Source organism: Xenopus laevis, chromosome 5S (genome assembly GCF_017654675.1).
Source record: "Xenopus laevis strain J_2021 chromosome 5S, Xenopus_laevis_v10.1, whole genome shotgun sequence".
NCBI classification, from domain to species: Eukaryota; Metazoa; Chordata; class Amphibia; order Anura; family Pipidae; genus Xenopus; species Xenopus laevis.
In genome coordinates, this window is record NC_054380.1 from 133,350,319 (window position 1) to 133,374,271 (window position 23,953).

The 23,953-nt window shown below is 40.5% G+C and overlaps 2 protein-coding genes across 3 annotated transcripts in view; both read right to left on the reverse strand.

Annotated features, from left to right (window-relative positions):
- The window catches only part of LOC108718268 (intersectin-2), a 94,527-nt gene extending 93,245 nt beyond the window's left edge, over window positions 1-1,282 (reverse strand). The window contains exon 1 of one of the 2 annotated variants that reach the window (XM_041565075.1): window positions 1,126-1,282. The gene's annotated coding sequence lies outside the window, so the exon portion shown is untranslated. The remainder of the gene's footprint in view (window positions 1-1,125) is intronic. The other variant, XM_018265982.2, reaches the window with a different exon arrangement.
- Window positions 1,283-11,598: 10,316 nt separating this feature from the next.
- The window catches only part of gcfc2.S (GC-rich sequence DNA-binding factor 2 S homeolog), a 37,905-nt gene continuing 25,550 nt past the window's right edge, over window positions 11,599-23,953 (reverse strand). The window contains exons 12-18 of the mRNA XM_018265984.2: window positions 23,230-23,380; window positions 21,553-21,659; window positions 21,176-21,252; window positions 18,939-19,005; window positions 17,838-17,984; window positions 14,423-14,547; window positions 11,599-11,789 (exon numbers count right to left, since the gene is read on the reverse strand). Of these exons, the coding sequence (XP_018121473.1) occupies window positions 11,681-11,789; window positions 14,423-14,547; window positions 17,838-17,984; window positions 18,939-19,005; window positions 21,176-21,252; window positions 21,553-21,659; window positions 23,230-23,380 (783 nt within the window). The 3' untranslated portion in view covers window positions 11,599-11,680. The remainder of the gene's footprint in view (window positions 11,790-14,422; window positions 14,548-17,837; window positions 17,985-18,938; window positions 19,006-21,175; window positions 21,253-21,552; window positions 21,660-23,229; window positions 23,381-23,953) is intronic.

Below are 23,953 nucleotides of genomic sequence, written 5' to 3' on the forward strand. Positions count from 1 at the left end.
CACACATTAGCACAATTCTCACACACACAATATCCACACATACATTAGCACAATTCTCACACAAACATTAGCACAACTCCCACACAAGCACAATTATCACTCACACGCATTAGCACAACTCCCACACACACACACATTAGCACAACTCTCGCCCACACACATTAGAACTCCCACATACACACATTAGCACAACACACACATTAGCACTCCCACATACACACACTAGCACAACTCTCGCCCACACACATTAGCACAACTCTCGCCCACACACATTAGCACTCCCACATACACACATTAGGACAACTCTCACACACATACACACACATTAGCACAACTCTCGCCCACAAACATTAGCACAACTCTCACACACACATTAGCACTCCCACATACACACATTACGACAACTCTCACCCACACACATTAGCACAACTCTCGCCCACACACATTAGCACAACTCTCGCCCACACACATTAGCACAACTCTCGCCCACACACATTAGCACAACTCTCACACACACATTAGCACTCCCACATACACACATTACGACAACTCTCACCCACACACATTAGCACAACTCTCGCCCACACACATTAGCACAACTCTCGCCCACACACATTAGCACAACTCTCGCCCACACACATTAGCACAACTCTCGCCCACACACATTAGAACTTCCACATACACTAGCAAAACTCTCTCACAAACACATTAGCACAATTCTCTCTCACACATTAGCACAATTCTCACACACATACACACATTAGAACTCCCACATACACACATTAGCAAAACTCTCACACACAAATATATATATATATACACACACACGTCAGTGTCAGTGACAGCTCAGAGGCATTAGGCACAAGCCAGACAGTCGGACAGACTCACTATAAACAGACATCTCCAGAGATATGCAGCCTTCTTACACTTGCTACTAAACTACAACTCCCAGAATGCTCTGCGCAGCTGTTAATGGCTGATTCTGAACTTTGTGCAACAGCTGTGGCGCCGAGGGCTGTCAGACCTGCCATGGATAGTGACGGAGGCAGCTGTTACAGGTTCCCCTTCGCATGTACCGAGCCCACCTTCCCCAGACACCTGCCTGAAGCTCCCCCGGGTACTGACCTCCAGTGCTGCGCGTCCCTCCCGCCTTCTTGTCTTCCTGCTCAGCCTCAGACCTAACGCTGCCAGGCTCTCTCTGTCCCGTGCACCATTTCCCTACAGCAAGCGCCACAGGACAAACCAGTTCCGAACGCGCAGCCGTCACACGCCCTGCGTCTGCTGTTGAGTTGCCCAATGACAAGGTGCGCCGCCGGACAGTAAAGAGAGCGCGGAAGGGCGCGAGCAGGTGAGTCGCTGCTGATTTGCTGGTCCTTCCCAGGTCGCCACGATCGGAGTTATGCGGTCGGTGTAAAATTAAAGAAGCAGCGCCCGCGGGAAGCTCATTGGGCGGTTGTGGTATTATTTATTCGTGTATGACAGAATCTCCATTTACGTGCCGCCTGAGGTCAATAGTTTGTACTTAAATATACACGGTGTGTGAGGTGGGACGTTTGCACAGCGAACCTGCAGAAGTGATAGAGTTAACCGGCTGAAAATCTGCTCCCCGCCAGTAACGCATAGCAACCAATCAATTAGCAGCATTTAATGTTGGTCGAGAAACGCAAATATCTGATTGGTTGCCGCAAGTTACAAGCCCTGAAGCAATTTTTGCACCTGTAATTCAGAAAATTATATTTTATTCAGGAGTGTTTTGTCCACATCCCAATCATCCTCTAGTGCTCTGCCCAACCCTGACTGTGTCTGAGATAATCATTTCACTGGGTTATTAAGAAATGTAATGTTAAAGGGATACTGTCATGGGAAAACATGTTTTTTTTCAAAACACATTAGTTAATAGTGCTGCTCCAGCAGAATTTTGCACTGAAATCTGTTTCTCAAAAGATCAAACAGATTTGTTTATATTTAATTTTGAAATCTGACATGGGGCTAGACATATTGTCAGTTTCCCAGCTGCCCCCAGTCATGTGACTTGTGCTCTGATAAACTTCAGTCACTCTTTACTGCTGTACTGCAAGTTGGAGCGATATCAACCCCCTCCCTTCCCCCCCCCCCCAGCAGCCAAACAACAGAACAATGGGAAGGTAACCAGATAGCAGCTCCCTAACACAAGATAACAGCTCCCTGGTAGATAGCCTTGGTAGAAAGCCAAGTCCCACTGAGACACATTCAGTTATATTAAGTAGTAGAGATAACAGCCTGCCTGAAAGTAGTTCCATCCTAAAGTGCAGGCACAAGTCACAAGACTGGGGGCAGCTGGGAAATTGACAATATGTCTAGCCCCATATCAGATTTCAAAATTGAATATAAAAAAATCTGTTTGCTCTTTTGAGAATTGGATTTCCGTGCAGACGTCTGCTGGAGTAGCACTATTGACTGAATGTTTTCAAAAAAACATGTTTTCTTATGACAGTATCCCTTTAACAAGGAAAAGGCCAAACAGCAGGATTAACTGCTCAACTTCAGTGTTTATTGCCACATAACATGTGAGGCTCTTTGTCAAGTGTGAAACAGTTTAGTGCATTCAGGGCCGGGTTTACATAGTGGGCGCCCCTAGGCCTGTTGTCATTCGTTGTCCCTGCCCCCTCCCCTTTATTCACACTTATTTTTAAAAACCTATCGTATCTCCCACACATCCCTAGTGTTTCTGAACCAATGTGTGTTGGGCTTTATGCCGCCTCCTAAAATCCTGCCACCCTAGGCCCGGGCCTTAGTGGCCTCTCCACAAATCCAGGCCTGAGTGCATTAGCATCATTTAAGGTGACATGACACAGGTACGTACCTTACCGGACCCACAAGCGGGCTAGATTTAATATTAAGTATATAGGGGATGTAATAGAGGAAAGCAAACTGCTATCGTTTCAAACACTAAGGGGCACATTTACTAAGCTCGAGTGAAGGGTTAGAATAAAAAATACTTCGAATTTCTAAGTTTTTTTTTGGCTTCTTCGACCATCGAATTGGCTACTTCGACCTTCGGCTTCAAATCGAATGATTCGAACTAAAAATCGCTCGACTATTCGATAGTCGAAGTACTGTCTCTTTAAAAAAAAACTTTGACCCCCTACTTCGCCACCTAAAACCTACCGAGCACCAATGTTAGCCTATGGGGAAGGTCCACATAAGCTTTCTACGTTTTTTTTCATCAAAGGAAAATCCTTCGATCGATGGATTGAAATCGTTCTATTCGAAGGATTTAATAGTTCGATCGAACGATTTTTCCTTCGATCGTTCGATCGAAGCATTTGCGGTCAATCCTTTGACTTCGATATTCGACCAATAGTAAATGTGCCCCTTAAACAACAGTTTTCACTTCCCAAACACATGTTTTTTCACTACCTACAGCGAAGACATGCAATGGAAGCCCAATTTGTGAAACTGACAATAGATACAACGCCGAAAAAGGCTGGAACTGGGAATACACTCAATAGAACTTAAAAAAAAAACATTGTCACAGTTCTATGGACAATTAATAAAAGCAGGAAGCCCCCCTCTTAACCGATTGCGTGCCAAATGGCAAAGGGACGTCCCACAGATTACAGAAGAGATTTGGGAAGATATCCTTGACACAACATTTGAAGGGGTCATTAGTAGTAGGGACAGAATGACACAGCTAAATTACTTACATAGGAAATATATCACCATCCAAAGACCTGACCTGGTACCCTAGATGCAAACATAACCCGGCAGATTTTCTGCACATGGTGTGGAGCTGTCCGCTAGTAAATAGTTAGTGGAAAAAAGTAGTACAGATGATCCGTATAAAAATGGATATCACACTACTATTGGACCCTATGGTACTAATACTAAACCAGACGGAGGAGCTATACCTTAGTGGAGCACACCGAACCCTTATATCAATTCTTTGTATGTATGCAAAAAAAATGATCGCTATACACTGGAAATCCAAAAAAGGTCCTACCCCGCAATTGTGGGAACAGCATATTGAAAAAATAATCCCATTATACAAACTAACATATATAAAAACAGGGTGCCCAGAAAAATGTAAAAAAGTCTGGGATCTCTGGATGGACGATGATCCTGATGTAGAGACATACGGTACTCTTTCTGATTGACCTTTTAAATCTAACAGAAAAACACTGGTGTTAAAAGTTGGTTGGAGAGGAGTGTTGATAAAGTATCTCCTGCAGGTTACTCCTAATACAATTCAATTTAACATGTCTTACTTAGCACTGATCTCCTAGCTTACGATATGGGGAGGAAAAAGAAAGAGGACACTGTGTTATTTTTTGATATACTTTTATTTTATTATGTTCACTTAATTACAATTAAAATAAATGAAAAATGTGTTACAGAATATGTATAAACAAAACCAACATACTGTACAACTGTTACTTTATCCAATGTGAAATACTACTTTTGTTTACTTAATAAAAGTAAAAGAAATACACAGGTTAGTACCCACTAGGGTTGCCACCTGGCCGGTGTTTTACCGGTAAAAATGATGGCATGATCCCAATGTTATTAATAGGGAAAAAATACAAATATATAGGTATTTTTTTTCAGAAAAGGTGGCAACCCTGGTACACCCCCCCCCAAGCGAAACCAAATCTTTTGATCCAAATAGATCAGAATAATGTCCAATAAGTTCATTGGTATACATTTTTTTCTCCCAATAGTCTGTGTTTTATTCCAAAAAGCAAATCTTTCGTGACCGAATGAAAAAAAATCATATTCATTTCCTTACACTGTGAAAAATAAAAACATAAGATTGTTAAAAAATGAGGCCATATCTGGTACTGCCTAAAACAATATACAAAAAGGGGGGTTGTGGGAACACTCAAAAGGCTAAGTTAAAGTATATTTAAGTATAATGGAAGTGCTACTTTTTAGTGCACATTCCTTATAAGTAAATTCAGTATAAAGGCAAGTGCATGTGTTTACAAAACAGGGTTTTTTAGTTACAAAGTTATGATCATAAAGTTGATAAGCCACCATACCACGTCAAGGTAAACCCCATATGGCGGTCCCTAACTTGTTTACCTCTGGTCATAGTATAAATAGTCTTTTACTTCTTTGTATAGTAACATTATTTGTAACCAGTGTCTCGTAGAACCTTAGTTTCAGTCTGAGGGCTTGATCCTCCCCCCGCCCGTATGCGGCTTTTAAGAGGGAGAGATTGCCCAAACCAAAACCCATTTTTAAAAGCATAGAAGTGCCTAAAACAAGCCTACGGGCTCACTCGATCGGAATATTAGGGAGGAACTACACGGACGATTTTGGCGTGATCCGACGCGCTGCGCAAAAACGCAGACATCACGTTGGATATAAGGTAAGTAATAGCATTGTCGGATGGTGTTGCAGTGTTGATCCAACGCGACATGAATGTTGGATGCAAACTCTGCACGCTGCGTCTGCATCTGACAGTCGTGTTGTGTCGGATCAACACTGCGACTTCATCCACTTCCATCTCTTATCTTATTTCCGTCGCATCCGTGACGCCTGTGTTTTTGTGCAGTGCATCGGTTCGCACCAAAATCGTCCGTGTAGTGCCTCCATTATAGTATGAACCTGACAATAGAGTACACATGGTTCTAGCTCAACTCTAACAATAGAAAAAAAAAATTGCCCATACATTACCATTAGTAGTATTCTTGACTAGGGCAAAAGATCAATATCTGAAAAAAATAAGTAAGAGTTTCATATTAGTATATATGTTACATATAGCATTTTATAAGAAGCTTTTAACACTCCAAGATTGAGTTAGGCCTTTTAGATTCACAGTGTTCAATTTTTTAATCCAATACATTTCTCTTTGTAGAAGTTTGAGCTTCAAATCTCTTCCTCTAGGAGTCTAGGTGCATTATAGACCACTTCCAAAACTAGTCACTTTAATTGGTTTAGATTATGATTCATTTCAGCAAAATGCTTAGCAACGGCTGTATCTGTATATGTGGTTTTCTGGAAATTGCGAATAAAACCACTATGTTCTTTAATTCATGTTTTCACTTGTCTGGCATTCTGTCCCACATGTCATCCCACATGGGCATTTTAACAAATACACTACATTACAGGTGTCACAAGTGGCGTAATGTTTCAAAAATATGGGGGTAACATATAGAGGTTGGTTGATCCTATCCCCTTTGAGCACCGAGGTACCACAGACACAATTCAAACATGCAAATGTACCCTTTTTGGGTTTTCCTATAAACCTTTGTGTCCTGTTCATTGGCGGGTCAATTTCTGATGGGCATAATGTATGTCTTAGGCTTCTACCCCTTTTATAGCCAGATCTAGGGACACTGGTAAAAAAATTTCCTAAAACTTTATCCTGCTGCACAATTGGCCAATATTTCCAGATAATTTTCTCTGTATTTTTACTCTGTGTACATTATGTAGACACAAAGGGGAGTTGTTTGTTCTCCTTTTTAGTTTTGTATGTTAATGAGGTCTCTCTGATAGAAAGGAAAGAGTTGTTGATACATTTATTGATAGATTTACCATTGTAGCCTCTGCCCAAAAATCTTTCAAATTTTTGGAAGCATTGTCGAAAATGATCATTGTTTGATAGATCTTTTGTGCCCTCAAGAATTGTCCTCTGGGAATGGCTCTGATTATACCGGGGGCATGGAAGCTATTGCCACGAAGCACGTTGTTCCTATCTATGTCCTACGATACAAGCTGGTGTGAATTTGCCCTTCCACTAGTGTAAGGTGTACGTCTAAAAAATTAAGTTCATCTCCCCCTACTTCCAATGTGAACTTAATTGTTTTATGCTTTGTTAGATATTTCAACCATTTCCTCAAGTTTGTTTATTGGGCCTTGCCAGAGTTTCAGAACGAAAATATCCGAAAACATGCTTTTTAAACACGCTTTCTAGAAACAGCTTTTTTTCTAGATGATGTACAAGTAAGTTAGCAAATGCCGGTGCAACTGCAGCTCCCATGGATGTGCCTTGGCATTGCCAATAGTAAGAGCCTGTAAACCTGAAATAATTTTTCTGAAGTACCATTGTTAGGCTGTCAAGTATAAAGTAAATCGGGGGCGTGGCTTGGATGCTGATAAAGATGGCTGCTTAAGCTAATAGCTCCTCTGGTGTCATCCACCAATAGCCTACATTAGCACCCTGTACTTAACAGAAAAACTTCTAAAAAGACTTCCCGGGTCCCCCAAAACCCTCCGGTACCCACAGCAGGAGCCTAACTGCAGTCAGCTTGGAGCTGCGACTGAGGAGACGGGTGAACATGTGGTGGAGCAGACCGTCACATCTCCCAATCAGAACTGGTCCCACAGCCAGCACAGCGGAGAGAGGCTCCGGAGCTGAGAGACTCTATTGTAGTTGAAAGGGCCAGTCCGGCGATGGCACCAGCTCGGAGCTCCCAAAACCCTGACCGGATAAAGAGACCACGTGGAGGGTAAGGCCTGGTTGCGTCTCCTGTACAGGGAACTGTGACACAGAACTGGGGCCCCAACACAGCGGCATACCAGAGTACCCCTAAGAGACAATCCTTAATTGTAAAACGGGTACCTCCACAGCCTTCCGATATGTGGGGCAATCACCTGATTACACTTGACACCAGGGTCGTTTTAAGGCCTTGGCCCCTGAGCAAAGAGCTAAGTGTAGGGGGAAAAACAATTTTGTGAAGCCATGCCCACTTTTTGACCACTCCTCCTAAATACCAAAACATAACTCAGTCATGCTAGTATTAAATGGATAATCAGAATATTAACCACAGATCTGACAGTATACTACATTTACTACAAAAATTGATATTTAGCAGATTAACCATGTGGCACAAAGCTTTACAGCACCATCAACACCCTGGCACACCAATAATGATAAAGGGCAGGCAAAGGTAAATACGACAGAATAAATACAAATTATTACTATTTGCTAATTATTACAGCAGCAGCCTACACTGTGCCACACTGTCTGGAATAGTGGTTATATTCGCAATTTGTTGGTATGTCAATCGTACGATCTCAGGGGGCGGCCCTTATTTTTTAAAATGGCAATTTTCTATTTATGATTACCCAATGGCACATACTACTAGAAAAGTATATTATTATGAAAATGGTTTATTTACATGAAGCAGGGTTTTACATATGAGTTGTTTTATGCAATATCTTTTTATAGAGGCCTACATTGTTTGGGGGGTATAGTTTTCCTTTAATAGTTACAGTGGAGTCATTCGCAATCTTTTCGTAATGATCTGGTACTACCAATTGATTGTGGGCTTCGGTTAAATATTTACATTTATCCATAATGATCAAAGCACCCCCTTTGTCCTTCTTACGTCAGTAGCGTAACTACCGGGGGAGTAGGGGGTGCGATTGGGCCAGGGCCCGCACCCCCTCAGGGCCCCCTGGCAGCTCGCATGCCACTCTGTTCTGCGGCCATACGGAGGGGGGCGGGGCCCGGCTGCACGTCCGGCCCCCCTCTAGTTACGTCTCTGTCTTACGTATAACTATAGACTCGTTGTTTTTCAAAATTTTAAGAGCCTTTCTTTCTTTAAAGGACAAATTTGCCCGGTTAATTTAGTTTTTTCCTTATCCCACAGTTCTTTAGTCTCGTGGTGTACCACGCTTTCAAATATGGTTAAGGAATCGTTTGTAAAATCTGGGACAAAAGTAAGTTTTTTAAACTTGCCCATAGGCCCAGGTATACGCAAAGGACCTTTCTGTTCATATGTGGGACAGACAAGTGAAAACACGAATTAAAGAACATAGTGGTTATATTCGCAATTTCCAGAAAACCACATATACAGATACAGCCGTTGCTAAGCATTTTGCTGAAATGAATCATAATCTAAACCAATTAAAGTGGCTAGTTTTGGAAGTGGCCTATAATGCACCTAGAGGAGGAGATTTGAAGTTCAAACTACTACAAAGAAAAATGTATTGGATACAAAATTTGAACACTGTGAATCTGAAAAGGCCTAAATGAATCTTGGAGTGTTAAAAGCTTCTTATAAAATGCTATATGTACCATATATACTAATATGAAACTCTTACTTATGTTTTCAGATATTGATCTTTTAATCTAGTCAAGATTTACAGAATACTACTAATGGTAATGTATGGGCAATTTTTTCTATTGTTACAGTTGTACTAGAACCATGTGTTTATACTATAATATTCCAATTGAGTGAGCAGGTAGGCATGTTTTAGGCTGTACCAGATATGGGTTCATTTTAATACAATCTTATGTTTTTATTTTTCACAGCAGGGGTCCCGAAGCACCTGGCCGCAGACAGTCCTGAAGTGGGCTGCCGAACAATTAATGGGGCATGACAAATTGAGCGCCGACACACAGGCCCCAGGCGACGAAATGGACGCCAAATTTAACGCCGACCCCCTTCCTGACCCTTGCAAAAAAATTTGGCTCTTCTTTGTTCCCCGGACCAAAAAAGGTTGGGGAATCCTGTTTCACAGTATAAGGAAATGAATATCATGATTTTTTTTTTCCTTCGGTCTCGAAAGATTTGCTTTTTGGAATAAAACACAGACTATTGGGAGAAATTTTTTTATACCAAAGAAGAAGATTTGGTTTCGCTGGGGGGGTGGGTACTTACCTGTGTCATGTCACTTCCTATATAGCACCTTAAATTATGCTAATGAACTAAGCTGTTTCACACTTGACAAAGAGCCTCACTGGGCTCGAAACATGTTGTCTGGCAAAAAACACTGAAGTTGAGCAGTTAATCCTGCTGTTTGGCCTTTTCCTTGTTAACATTACATTTCTGGATATATTGCACTCTCGGCGGAGGCACATACAAGGTAATTGACTAAAAAAAAATTTCTGCACTTTTGGATATAACTGGTACCAGTCAAATTTGACTTTGTTCCTTCTTTTCACTGAGTTGTGCGCCTTTTATTATGGGGTTGATGTTAAGGACCCTGACAGACAAGGTAATTAGCTTCAGTGACTTCTAATATCCTTCTTCTTTATTATGTATAGCTCAGCCTTGTGCCTTTATATAGTCACAGAACAACCCCTCAGAGACTTCTAATATCCTTATCATTTACAGTAGGGGGTACATTATCAGTTATAATATATGAGTGATACTCAAGAGTTCCCTGTATAACTCAGTCTGCAGCCTTGTGCCTTTATATGGTCACAGAACAACCCCTCAGTGACTTCTAATATCCTTATCATTTACAGTAGGGGGTACATTATCCCTTATAATACATGAGTGATACTCAGAGTTCCCTGTATAACTCAGCCTGCAGCCTTGTGCCTTTATATGGTCACAGAACAACCCCTCAGTGACTTCTAATATCCTTATCATTTACAGTAGGGGGTACATTATCCCTTATAATACATGAGTGATACTCAGAGTTCCCTGTATAACTCAGCCTGCAGCCTTGTGCCTTTATATGGTCACAGAACAACCCCTCAGTGACTTCTAATATCCTTATCATTTACAGTAGGGGGTACATTATCCCTTATAATACATGAGTGATACTCAGAGTTCCCTGTATAACTCCGTGTGTGTGTGTTTTTTTTTTTTTAAAGTCACTGTCCGGGTGCAATGGTCAAAGTTTGCCAATATAAACAAGCTGCTGTGGGGCTACATGGGATTCTTCAGAACTTATCTGTTATCTACTGTGTATCCTGTGCTTGAATGGCTGTCCCCATGGCTACACAGCAGCTTGTTTATATAAACTATAGTAGTACTTATCTGTTATCTACTGTGTATCCTGTGCTTGAATGGCTGCCCCCATGGCTACACAGCAGCTTGTTTATATAAACTATAGTAGTACTTATCTGTTATCTACTGTGTATCCTGTGCTTGAATGGCTGTCCCCATGGCTACACAGCAGCTTGTTTATATAAACTACAGTAGTACTTATCTGTTATCTACTGTGTATCCTGTGCTTGAATGGCTGCCCCCATGGCTACACAGCAGCTTGTTTATATAAACTACAGTAGTACTTATCTGTTATCTACTGTGTATCAGGTGCTTGAATGACTGCCCCCATGGCTACACAGCAGCTGGTTTATATAAACTATAGTAGTACTTATCTGTTATCTACTGTGTATCCTGTGCTTGAATGGCTGCCCCCATGGCTACACAGCAGCTTGTTTATATAAACTACAGTAGTCTTTCTGAAGAAAACACACAGCTTTTAAAACGTGCATGCTAACAGTATATTATGTTATTTTGGAACACTTTCATTTTTTGGTGTTATTGTTCCTGTAAGTCTACAACCTGAACTAGGAGTCCCAATGTCCTCAGGAAGATATGTAGTTGGGGGGGGGGGAAGACTTCAAGTTGATTTAATGAGCTCCAGCCAACAGGAAAGTTTGTTTTCCCTTTGCGGTCAAGACAACCCTTACACTTTACATCACTAGATGGTGCTGTATACATGAATGTATTTTTCATAATGCTATATGAATTTACTTAGCCTTTTTTTTTTTTTTTTTACACTATTTGTAAGTGTAAATTTGGATTCTGATTCGGTATTTGGCCGAATCTTTCTCAAAGGATTCGGGTTTCGGCCGAATCCAAAATAGTGGATTCGGTGCATCCCTACTTTTTTGTGGAACTTACTTTGGCACAAATAAAAATATTGAGGAGAAAAGTATCCAATTTTATTGTATTAAAAATATAAATGATTTAAACCGCAGAGTGTAAGAAGCTGGAATAGGAAATCATGTGACCACTTTCAGTTCTTGCAAGTTATATTGGCTGGAGGCTTCCTCTGCATAGTCCGTGGCTTTGATCTTCAAAAGCAGAGACGCTAAAATCTTCATGTTTTCTCTAAAATGGGAGAGAGCACAAATAATTACAATACTTGTTATACTTATACCGGCGTGGGACCTGTAATCCAGAATGCTCGGGACCTGGGTTTTTTTTTTTACAGATAACGGATCTTTCTGTAATTTAGATCTTCATACCTTAAAGGAGAAGGAAAGGTTAAAACTAAGTAAGCCTTATCAGAAAGGTCCATCTAAATATACCAGTAAACCCCCAAAGTAGTGCTGCTCAGAGTCCCCTGTCAAAAGAAACACAGCATTTCTTTCCTTCTATTATGTACACATGGGCTTCTGTATCAGACTTCCTGCCTTCAGCTTAAACCTCATTGCCCTGGGCATGAGCATGCTCAGTTTGCTCCTCTCCCCCACCCCCTCCCTTCTATACTGTAATCTGAGCCCAGAGCAGGGAGAGACTCAGGCAGGAAGTGATGTCACACCATGTTAATCCTGCAGCTCCTATCCTAAACAAACAGAGTTTCTAGAGCTTTTTACACAGGTATGGTAAAACATTCTACAGAATAAATATAGCATTCTAGCTTGCACTATTGCAGCTAATCTATTGGCAATAAAATGCCTCCGTAGCTTTCCTTCTCCTTTAAGTCTACTAGAAAATCATATAAACATTAAATAAACCCAATAGGCTGGTTTTGCCTCCAATAAGGATTAATTATATTTTAGTTGGGATCAAGTACAAGCTACTGTTTTATTATTACACAGAATAATTTTAGTTGATTACAATGGAGTCTAAGGGAGACAGCCTTTCCGTATTTCTGAGCTTTTTGGATAATGGGTTTCCGGATAACGCATCTCATACCTGTTTAAAGGGTTTCGGCTTTGAGTTAACTTTTAGTACAATGTAGCGAGTTATATTCTGAGACAATTTGCAATTGGTCTTCATTTTTTTTTTATTATTATTTGTGTTATTAGCTTTTTATTCAGCAGCTCCCCAGTTTGCAATTTCAGCAGTCTGTTGCTAGAGAGAGTCCTTAGTAGAAAGAGGAGTAATAAAAAGTAGCAGTAACAATAAATGTGTAGCCTTAGAGAGCATTTGTTTTTTAGATGGGGGTCAGTGACCCCCATGTGAAAGTTGGAAAGTCAGAAGAAGAAGCCAAATAATTCAAAAACTAAAACAAAAAAACAATGAAGAGTTGCTTAGAATTAGCTATTCTATACCAAACTAAAAGTGAACTCAAAGGTCGAATTGAAAATTCGAATTTGAGTTTTTTTTTAATAGGGATGCACCGAATCCAGGATTCGGTTCTGGATTTGGCCTTTTTCAGCAGGATTCGGATTCGGACAAATCCTTCTGCCCGGCCAAACCGAATCCTTATTTGCATATACAAATTAGGGGCGGTGAGGGAAATCATGACTTTTTGTCACAAAACAAGGAAGTAAAAAATGTTTTCCTCTTCCCACCCCTAATTTGCATATGCAAATTAGGTTTCGGATCGGTATTCGGACAAATCTTTTGCAAAGGATTCAGGGGTTCGGCCGAATCTAAAATAGTGGATTCGATGCATCCCTATTTTTTAATGGTCAAAACAGTCAATTTCGACTAGGGAGTTATTCAAATTCGATTTTTTTTCAAAAAAATTTAATCAGATTTATCGAACTCTGGCCCTTTTAAGAACCTTTAAGACTATTCGCCACCTAAAACCTGCCAAATTGCTGTTTAAGTCAAGGGGAGAGGTCCAGGGATCAATGTGGAGTTGTTTGCAGCCTTCCTGACCGAGTTTCGGAGTTTTCTGAGAAAAAAAAACTCCAATAGAGTTTTTAAAATACGAATCAAATTTGATTTGAATTTGATTCAGGTTTTCGGGTGGATCCTATTAACCTATAGTTTAAAAAATTAGATTTTTATAAAATTTTGGTTGGTCGAATTTCATGGGAATTTTAAAAAAAATATTCATGAATTCGTAATTCGACCCTTGATAAATGTGCCTCTAAGTATCCTCCATACTTAGGGGAAATTTTTTATGCTTCCTTGTTTTGTGACAAAGTCACGTGATTTCCCTCCCCGCCCCTAATGCGCTCGGGGAGAAGAATTCGGCAAATCCAAATCCTGCTGAAAAAGGCTGAATCCTGGCCAAATACAGAACCGAATCCTGGATTCGGTGCATCCCTAATTGTCAGGCTTGTTCAGGGAACAGTTCAGGGACTACTTTGTCGGTGAGCTACTACAGCAGCACCAAGGAAAACTACAAGTCACTAGGGATGCACCAAATCCACTATTTTGGATTCGGCCAAACCCCCGAATCCTTCGAGAAAGATTTGGCCGAAACTGAATCCTAATTTGCATATGCAAATTAGGGGTGGGAAGGGAGAAACATTTTTTACTTCCTTGTTATGTGACAAAAAGTGATGCGATTTCCCTCCCCACCCCTAATTTGCATATGCAAATTAGGATTTGGTTCGGCCAGGCAGAAGGATTTGGCCAAATCCTGCTGAAAAAGGTCGAATCCCGAACCGAATCCTGGATTCGGTGCATCCCTACAAGTCACACATATGGCAAAGATTGGAAATATTCTTGTCCATGAAGCTGTTGGGACATTGCTCCCAAAAACCAGTATACACCACCACAACACAGACCCCCTAGGCACAGACAGAATTCTGGGAAAGGACAAAACATATACATACCTGTCATTTAGCTTGTCCAATGTATGTATACACTGTAACATGTGTTTGCTGAAATTCACTAAGCGAGGGAGGGATGATCCGCTCTCAAGGTTTCTAAACCAGCTCTGAGGGAGACATTCAACCACCTGTAGGAAAAGCCACAGTATATACAGGAGCCGGACATACAGGAGCCCGACATACAGGAGCCCGACATACAGGAGCCCGACATACAGGAGCCCGACATACAGGAGCCCGACATACAGGAGCCCGACATACAGGAGCCCGACATACAGGAGCCCGACATACAGGAGCCCGACATACAGGAGCCCGACATACAGGAGCCCGACATACAGGAGCCCGACATACAGGAGCCCGACATACAGGAGCCCGACATACAGGAGCCCGACATACAGGAGCCCGACATACAGGAGCCCGACATACAGGATCAGCTTGTGAACCTCCTGCCAGAAAACCCTAATTTACTTGCATCTCTGAACATTAGTTTATAAAACATAAAAAATGATCCTTGCCATGAAAAATTCCAGTCTACTGGTCATTAAAGGGGATCTATCGCAAAAATAAAAATGTAATATAAGCTTCATCTTGCTGAAATAAGGAACTTTCTAAATATAATCAATTAAATATTCTGTACCATTTATGAAATAATCAAGTTAGTCTCCACTCACCCCCTCTGATCAACCTGTCTCTCTTCATTCTGTCTTCATGCAGTAGGTGGAGCCAGTTTTTGATTGACAGTTAGGTCTAATACATCCTTTGGGGGGGGGGGTTGCACCCTTAAAGGGGTGTTCACCTTTAAAATTAACTTTTAGTATGATCTAGAGAGTGATATTCTGAGACAATTTGCAATTGGTTTTCATTTGTGGTTCTTGAGTTATTTAGCTTTTTATTCAGCAGCTCTCCAATTACAGCCATTTGGTTGCTAGGGTCCAAATTACTCTAGCAACCACATACTGATTTGAACAAGAGCCTGGAATATAAATAAGGGATGGTCTGAAGAGTAATATAACAAAAAAAAGTAGCAATAACAATAAATGTGGAAACAGTCAGGAGATAAAGGCAAATAATTCAAAAACTATAAAAAATAAATAATGAAGACCAATTTAAAAGTTGCTTAGAACAGTTAACCCAAAGGTGAACCACCCCTTTAACCTAGGTGCTCACTCTTTAAAAATAACCGGCTCTGATGGAAATCCTGTTTCTCTGTGTGCAGGGTGTTTGTCAGAGTCTGTTCTTTTGTTTGTGCTGGAGTTGGTTATTTGAATTATTCTGCTAAGAAAGGGATCCCCCCCCCCAAAAGACTTATTAGACCTACCTGTCAATCAAAATGTGACCCAGACTCGCATGAAGAGTGACAGGTTGTGGAGTGCGAGATACTGAAGTGTAACTTGATTATTTCTTAAACGGTACAGAATATTTAATTGATTGTATTTCGAAAGCGTCTCATTTCAGTGAGACGAAGCTTATATTAAATTTTTATTTTCATGATAGTTCCCCTTTAAAGTGCCAGCAATTTAGCAGTCAGCCTTTATACACCAGCCTCTCCCTACAGTCTGAGCTGTGTGAACTTGTTCCTGTGCTGCTGAACCGGCCTGACTTAATTGGATTTACTTTGTATTGACTGAACCGGATTTTGGATTTTTTTTGTACAACTTTCTTCACTGCTTGCACCAATCGTGGTCTGGCATTTGAATTTGCGGTTATGCCAGACAAAGTATATTTCTATAGGACATACAAACAGATAATGAAAAATAAAGGGATTCTGTCATGAATATTATTTCTAAATGACACTGATTACACTGCAAATAATTCACTCTACAATATAAAATGTCATTCCTGAACCAGCAAGTGTATTTAGTTGTAATATTGGGGTGTAGGGGCATCTCAGGTCATTTTGCCTGGTCATGTGCTTTTAGAAAGAGCCAGCACTTTAGGATGGAACTGCTTTCTGGCAGGCTGTTGTTTCTCCTACTTTATGTAACTGAATGTGTCTCAGTGGGACCTGGATTTTACTATTGAGTGTTGTTCTTAGATCTACCAGGCAGCTGTTATCTTGTGTTAGGGAGCTGCTATCTGGTTACCTTCCCATTGTTTTGTTGTAAGGCTGCTGGGGGGGGAAAGGAAGGGGGTGATATCACTCCAACTTGCAGTACAGCAGTAAAGAGTGACTGAAGTTTATCCGAGCACAAGTCACATGATGGAGGGTAGCTGGGAAACGGACAATATGTCTAGCCCCATGTCAGATTTCAAAATTAAATGTAAAAAAATCTGTTTGCTCTTTTGAGAAACTGACTTCAGTGCAGAATTCTGCTGGAGCAGCACTATTAACTGATGCATTTTGAAAAGGACATTTTTTTCCATGACAGTATCCCTTTAAAGGAGAACTAAAGCCTAACTAAAGAAGAAGGTAGAAATGTTGTACATGATGTTTTGTGCTTCTGTACCAGCCCAAGGCAACCACAGCCCTTTAGCAGTAAAGATTTGTGTCTCCAAAGATGCCCCAGTAGCTCCCCATCTTCTTTTCTGCTGATTCACTGCACATGCTCTGTGCTGCTGTCACTTACTGAGCTTAGGGAGCCACTCACAATATACAGTACACATAGAATAGAAATATCACAATATAAGGCTGATTAGTAATTAATACACATAATTACTACATGGCAGCACAGAAACCAGTGCAATTAGCATCAGAATTGAATAATCAGCAAACCTGTAGCATCAGCTTATATTACAGCCAGGGAAGCTCATTTTCTGCTGGATAATTAGTGACGAGCCCTAAGCTTAGCTTCTCAACAGCCAATCAGAGCCCACTGAGCATGTGAGTGTCACAGACACTTTCCAAGATGGTGACCCCCTGTGACAAGTTTGAAGTCCTGGATCATTGCTGCTATTGACAAGCTCAAACTTTAGCCTCGTTCAATAAGTTCAGTATATAAAAACATGGCATTTTTAGCCACGTTCATTTTTAGGGTTTAGTTCTCCTTTAAAGGTATAGTGGCCCCTTACAGGCTATGTTATACAGGCATATTAGTCGCTACTGTCAACATAGCAAGGATCTATTTTCAATGATAAAACTAGGAAGTTCCACAAGTTGCTTAGGATATGAAACGGATGTCTGAAAATACACATTTAGCTACAAGGAAATGATCCATAGCAATCAAAATGCAAATATATGGCACACGGGGTTGCTCACTTTATAAGAGTGTTCCCGTCACTAGATTAGATTAGATTAGATTCAACTTTATTGTCATTACACAAGTACAAGTACAAGGCAACGAAATGCAGTTTAGGTCTAACCAGTAGTGCAATAAGCAGTAAGTGCAGGATAAGGTATAAATTATAATTGGTATGTACAAGAATGTTTACAAATAATAATATTTACAAGGTGATTACAGTGATTACAGATTACACTACTTACTTTAATGCACTTCTTCACACTGTCTGGCCCTGGCTCTGTATTCAGAATTATTAGTAGCAGGTAGCGATTAAGCAGCTTATCAAGGCCGAGCTCTTGCAGGGTCTCTTCTTGGAGGAAGCCATCCCAGCAAAGAATGTTCTGTAACATCTGGGAAGAACAAGCGTTACAACAGGATCAGGGTCAGGGTTCACCCCCAGCTACAAATGAATCAGTTGGATCAGAAGTTATGTGCTTGCTTCAAAGTTTAAGTATTAGAATATTACACATTAAAGGAGAAGGAAAGCTTTGGAAGCAGTTTATTGCCAATAGATTAGCCACAATAGTGCAAGCTATAACACTATATTATGCAGAATGCTTTACCACACCTGAGTAATCAGCTCTAGAAGCTCTCGGTTTGTTTAGGATAGCAGCTGCCATATTAGCTTGGTGTGACATCACTTCATGCCTGAGTCTCTCCCTGCTCACTGATAGCTCTGGGCTCAGATTACAGCAGAGAAGGGAGAGAGGGGAGCAAACTGAGCATGCTCAAGCCCAAGCCCTGGAGGTTTAAGCTGAAAACAGGAAGTCTGATACAGAAGCCCATGAGTACACAATAGAAGGAAAGAAATGTGCTGTTTCTTCTTACAGAGGACTCAGAGCAGCATTACTTTGAGGGGTTACTGGTGACCCTTCTAATAAAGATTACTTAAATTTTAGGGAAGCACTGAATCCAGGATTCGATTTGGGATTCGGCCTTTGTCAGCAGGGTTCAGATTCAGCCAAATCCTTCTGTCTGGCTGAACCAAATCCAAATGTGCATATATAAATTAGGGGCAGGGAGGGAAATCGCATGACTTTTTGTCACAAAACAAGGAAGTAGAAAATGTTTTCCCCTTCCCACCCCTAATTTGCATATGCAAATTAGGATTCAGGATTCAGTATTCGCTGAATCTTTCGCGAAGGATTCGGGGTTTCGCTTGAATCCAAAATAGTGGATTCGGTACATGCCTACTTAATTTTAGCCTTTTCTTCTCCTTTAAATGTATTGTATAGGTCCAACCTTCAGCCAGCCCCGACCGCTATAGTAAAACTACGTACGTTCAAAAAATCTCAGCCACTTACTTTCACAGCAGACCAGAAACGCCTTTCTTGGAATTTTGAATGGGGAGAAGACTTGTCCTGCAAAAGTCTATTAAGGAAATGTTGGAGGAAATCAATTTTGGGAAACATATGAGTAAAATTCCATGCACCATGCATCACATACAGGATAACAAGAAGTTGCAAACTGAAGTTAAAAACAAAAATGGGCTCAATATGTCTCAGTGCAAATTCCCCAGACAATAGTAACTTGTGTCATAGTTAAAGGGAAACTAAAGCCTAAAAAGCATTAGGCCAGAAATGCTGTTCTGATATATTGAATGTACCAGCCCAGAGGTTCAGCAGCCCTGGAGCGGTAATAACCTTGAAAGTTGTCCCCAGCAATAACCCATCTCGGATTTTGCTAGGACAATTTTTGTGTGAGAGTGAAACTGCACGTGCTCAGTTTAGTTTAAAATTATTAACACAACATAAATTAAATTTGCATATCATTCTGAGGAGTTGGAATTCTGAAGCAGAATCCTTTGGTTTCTATCCCAACATGTATGTTATGTTTCAAATGAAAACGTCTGAGCTTTGTAATGTATATATATTGTATATCATAGGCCCTTAAGTTTAGGTAAGTGAGAGCAGCACAAAATCAGCAGAAAAAAAGATGGGGGGGGGGGTTTTATGAAGCTTTAATTCCTCCTTAAAGGGGAAGGAAACCTAGTTGGTGCAAAAACCCTCCCCCCCTCCTGTGTGTTGCCCCTGGGGCCAACATCCTCTAAGATAAGTAACACAGCGTTTACCATTTATGTGCAACAGGAAACACAACAGATCTTATTTGTGTAGTGCTCTTAAAGAACTTGGGTTTTTCTCCGGATAACAGATCCTTCCGTAATTGGATTGTCTCCCATACACTCCATTATAATCAAATAATCCAAATATTTAAAAATTATTACTTTTTTCTCTGTAATAATAAAACAATGATTTTCTAGTAGACTTAAAGGGCATGTAAAGGCATTAACTTTCTATAATGAAAAAGAAACCTCTCTCCAATACACTTTTATTTAAAAATATGTACTGTTTTTATAATAAACTTGACTGTATGTAGTGAAATTCTCCCTTTATTTACTGCTGTGGATAGGAATTGTCAGACGGTCCCTAACTGCTCTGCAGGGAAACAATCATACTTATGAACAGCAGGGGGAGCCCCCGCCTTACTTCCCAGCCATGCAGAACTCAAGCAGCTTTGTTTGTTTCCCTGTAGAGCAGTCGGTGACTGTGTAGAGATCTGTATTGGATTTTATTTTTGCCTTTACATCCCCTTTACTGTTTCCAACTCCAGCTGCAGGGACAAAGGTCATGGAGCCAGATTTAAACAGATAAACTGGGATTCTATTTGGAGGATTATTTTGCTGCAGCCACTGGTTCTGCAAGTTTGGATAAAGTTTGTATTAAACAATACAAAAACTATAAAATCCACATTAGATTACATGACAACACAGGACCCAGTGCAGTCTGTATATTCTGATTATTAATCAGTCTTGCTGTATCAGCTTCTGGCAGATATTATTTGACTTCTGCTGTTTTGATGATTTATGACAATCCCTAAGCAGCCCAGATCACACTGAGCATGTGCACAGTCTTGGTCTTGCAAAGATGAATAACAAAGTTACAGGATGGTGACCCCCTGTGGCCAACATTGAAAGCATAAATCATTTGTTTGATTAGGCTTGTGGTGCAGTAAGTCCATGTTTATGTTTAGTATACAAAATACAGCATTTCTAGTCTTATGCTATTTTAGACTTTACTTTACTATGAAGATCCAAATTACAGAAAGATCTTTTATCCGGAAAACCCCAGGTCCCGAGCATTCTGGATAACAGGTCCCATAATTGCAGGATATTCATGGCTATATGATGTGCGGGTCAGAACGCCGACCCGCACCTTCCTGCATCAGACTTCCGGGTTATATTTATAGTCCCGCAACGACCCACCCCTCCGATGACATCACAAAAGGGCGGGGCAAGCAGGCGCAGCGTCTATAAAAGAAGAACCTGGAAGCTGGCAATTTGACAGTGGCGGGCGGGGAGAGCAGGAGAGCTCAACCCACACCTGCAAAGAAGAGTGTGAGGTCGGCCTGAACCCGCCCGACCCGCGGATTCCTGATTTAGCTTGGGGACATACAACTTATTCATTAATGTAGGGTACCCCTTTAGGTATATAAAAACGTAAAAGAATGTATGTAAGTGACATGAATATAGTTCATTTCATACCTTTTTGGATACAGAGGAATAAACACATCGTCTTCAATGGCTTTCTTCATTGTTGAAAGCAGACAATTTATCAGCCCCTTAATATCATAATAACCATCAATAAAGAGAGAAAATGATTTATAAACAATTATACAGTTTTATTTGTAACTGACATATTATATTTATATTTGATTCCATAGGGCAAGGAAAAGCAAACTTCGGCACTCTAAATACAGCATGAGCGCAACTGCTGATGGTGCAGTCAAGCATTGATTAGCCTTGCAGCTCTGGGTTTCGATTTCAAACTGTTATAATGGTATTGCAACATCTGGAGCGCTGAAGGTTGCCTGTTCCTGGGCAATAACTGTAGCATTTCAGCGTCTTGCACTTTCACTTACCTGCATTGCTTTGCTAGATTCGTCGTGTATTACATTTGTTTTGCAGAAATGCACTAGGTTTTCAGTCTGTACCGCGGATAGTGGATCCCATAAGAGTTCAACAAATCCTGAGAAAGAGAGAGATTATGGATGGACATTTACTGATTTGACTATATATATATATATATATATATATATATATATATATATATATATATATATATATATATATATATATAGTGAATAAAGTACCCCCTCTTGTAAATTATAAGGATATTATAAGTTACCGAGGAGTTTCATGACCATATAAAAACACGAGGCCGAAGGCCGAGTGTTTTTATACAGGTCATGGAACTCCGAGGTAACTTCTAAAATCCTAATATATTTTACAACTGGGGGTACTTTATTTATTATAATACACACATTTCAGTGAGTCATGTGACAGAAATTACATCAGAACTCACCGTTTATAAGGATATAATTTACAGGGTATTCATGGCTTTTGTGTATTATATATAAATGATCACATATTGGCTTTAGCAGCCTATAGGCTGAACAGTGGGACTATGTCTAACAGTCACCCACACATAATATCACACTGGTTTGGGTCTGCAGCACAGCCACACCCAGCAGCTTGAGATAAACCAGACTGCACATATTGTGCACTGTAATAGATACTGTCTATAGCCATGAGGATAGTAAGAACATTAGCTGGGGCAGCCACTCAGTACAGCATACACAGTAGATAACAGATAAGTACTACTATAGCTTATATAAACAAGCTGCCGTGTAGCCATGGGGCAGCCATTCAAGCACAGGATACACAGTAGATAACAGATAAGTACTACTATAGTTTATATAAACAAGCTGCTGTATAGCCATGGGGGCAGCCATTCAAGCACAGGATACACAGTAGATAACAGATAAGTACTACTATAGTTTATATAAACAAGCTGCTGTGTAGCCATGGGGGGCAGCCATTCAAGCACAGGATACACAGTAGATAACAGATAAGTACTACTATAGTTTATATAAACAAGCTGCTGTGTAGCCATGGGGGCAGCCATTCAAGCACAGGATACACAGTAGATAACAGATAAGTACTACTATAGTTTATATAAACAAGCTGCTGTGTAGCCATGGGGGCAGCCATTCAAGCACAGGATACACAGTAGATAACAAATCAGTACTACTATAGTTTATATAAAGAAGATGCTGTGTAGCCATGGGGGCAGCCATTCAAGCACAGGATACACAGTAGATAGCAGATCATTTCTGAAGAATCCTAGTTTATACTATTGTCCTGTTATCTGAGGTGCAGCCTTTTTTCTTTTCTCCTTTTTTAGCTTTGAATGGCTGCTCATGGCTACACAGCAGCTTGTTTATATAAACTATAACTGTTATATTTTCATTACTTTAAAACACTTTCATTTTTTGGTGTTACTTTTCCTTAACACTTTAAAACAGAGTTTGCCAAAAGCACCATGTGGTTATAAATCCGTATTATTTAGATCCCCAGCATGGCCCAGCATCAGTACAAATATGAGCACAATGAAGCTTCTTGTATTACAGCTGATGGGGTACTGCTTGTAGACCAAAGGATACAGAACCCTGGCATGGGCCATCTTATTAATCTGGGAAGTTGATCGACCAGTCACCTTAATGCTAATAAAGATGATTAGACAAAAAAAAAAGTACCTGAAACTTTTGGAATAACAGTCTTCTCGATAACAGCCGACAGAACTTTATGGTCTGGTTTTTCCTCCTCATTCATATCCACCTCATCCCCCCTATAGCAGAACTCTTCTAAGTCCTGGCACCACGTCATTGTTTCCAGATCTTTGTTATCCTGAAACCAATGGCAAGTTAAAAACGATCATCATGTGGTTTCTTAAGCAGGCAACACAAGGCACCACACTGCAACTAGACGGGAGGACTGTCAATCTGTGTGTACAGCAACAAATACAGATAACTGCCCATAACTTAAAATACAAGTATGAGTAGAAATTAACGTCTCAAGTGCACAGCCAAACAACAACTTGAAAGTGTATTACAGGAAATTACCTACATGGGTCAGAAAAAAAAAAAACACACACCCATAAGGTGGTTAGCATTCATTAAGTCTTATAGGGCATGTAAAAGCAAAAAAATAAAATCCCATTTTTACTTTCTTTAATGAAAAAGAAACCTATCTCCAATATACTTTAATAAAAAAAATGTGCACCATTTTTATAAGAAACCTGACTGTATGCAGTGAAATTCTCCCTTCATTTACTGCTGTGGATAGGAATTGTCAGATGGTCCCTAACTGCTCTGCAGGGAAACAATCATACTTATGAACAGCAGGGGGAGCCCCCGCCTTACTTCCCAGCCATGCAGAACTCAAGCAGCTTTGTTTATGACGAATCCTAAGCAGCCCAGA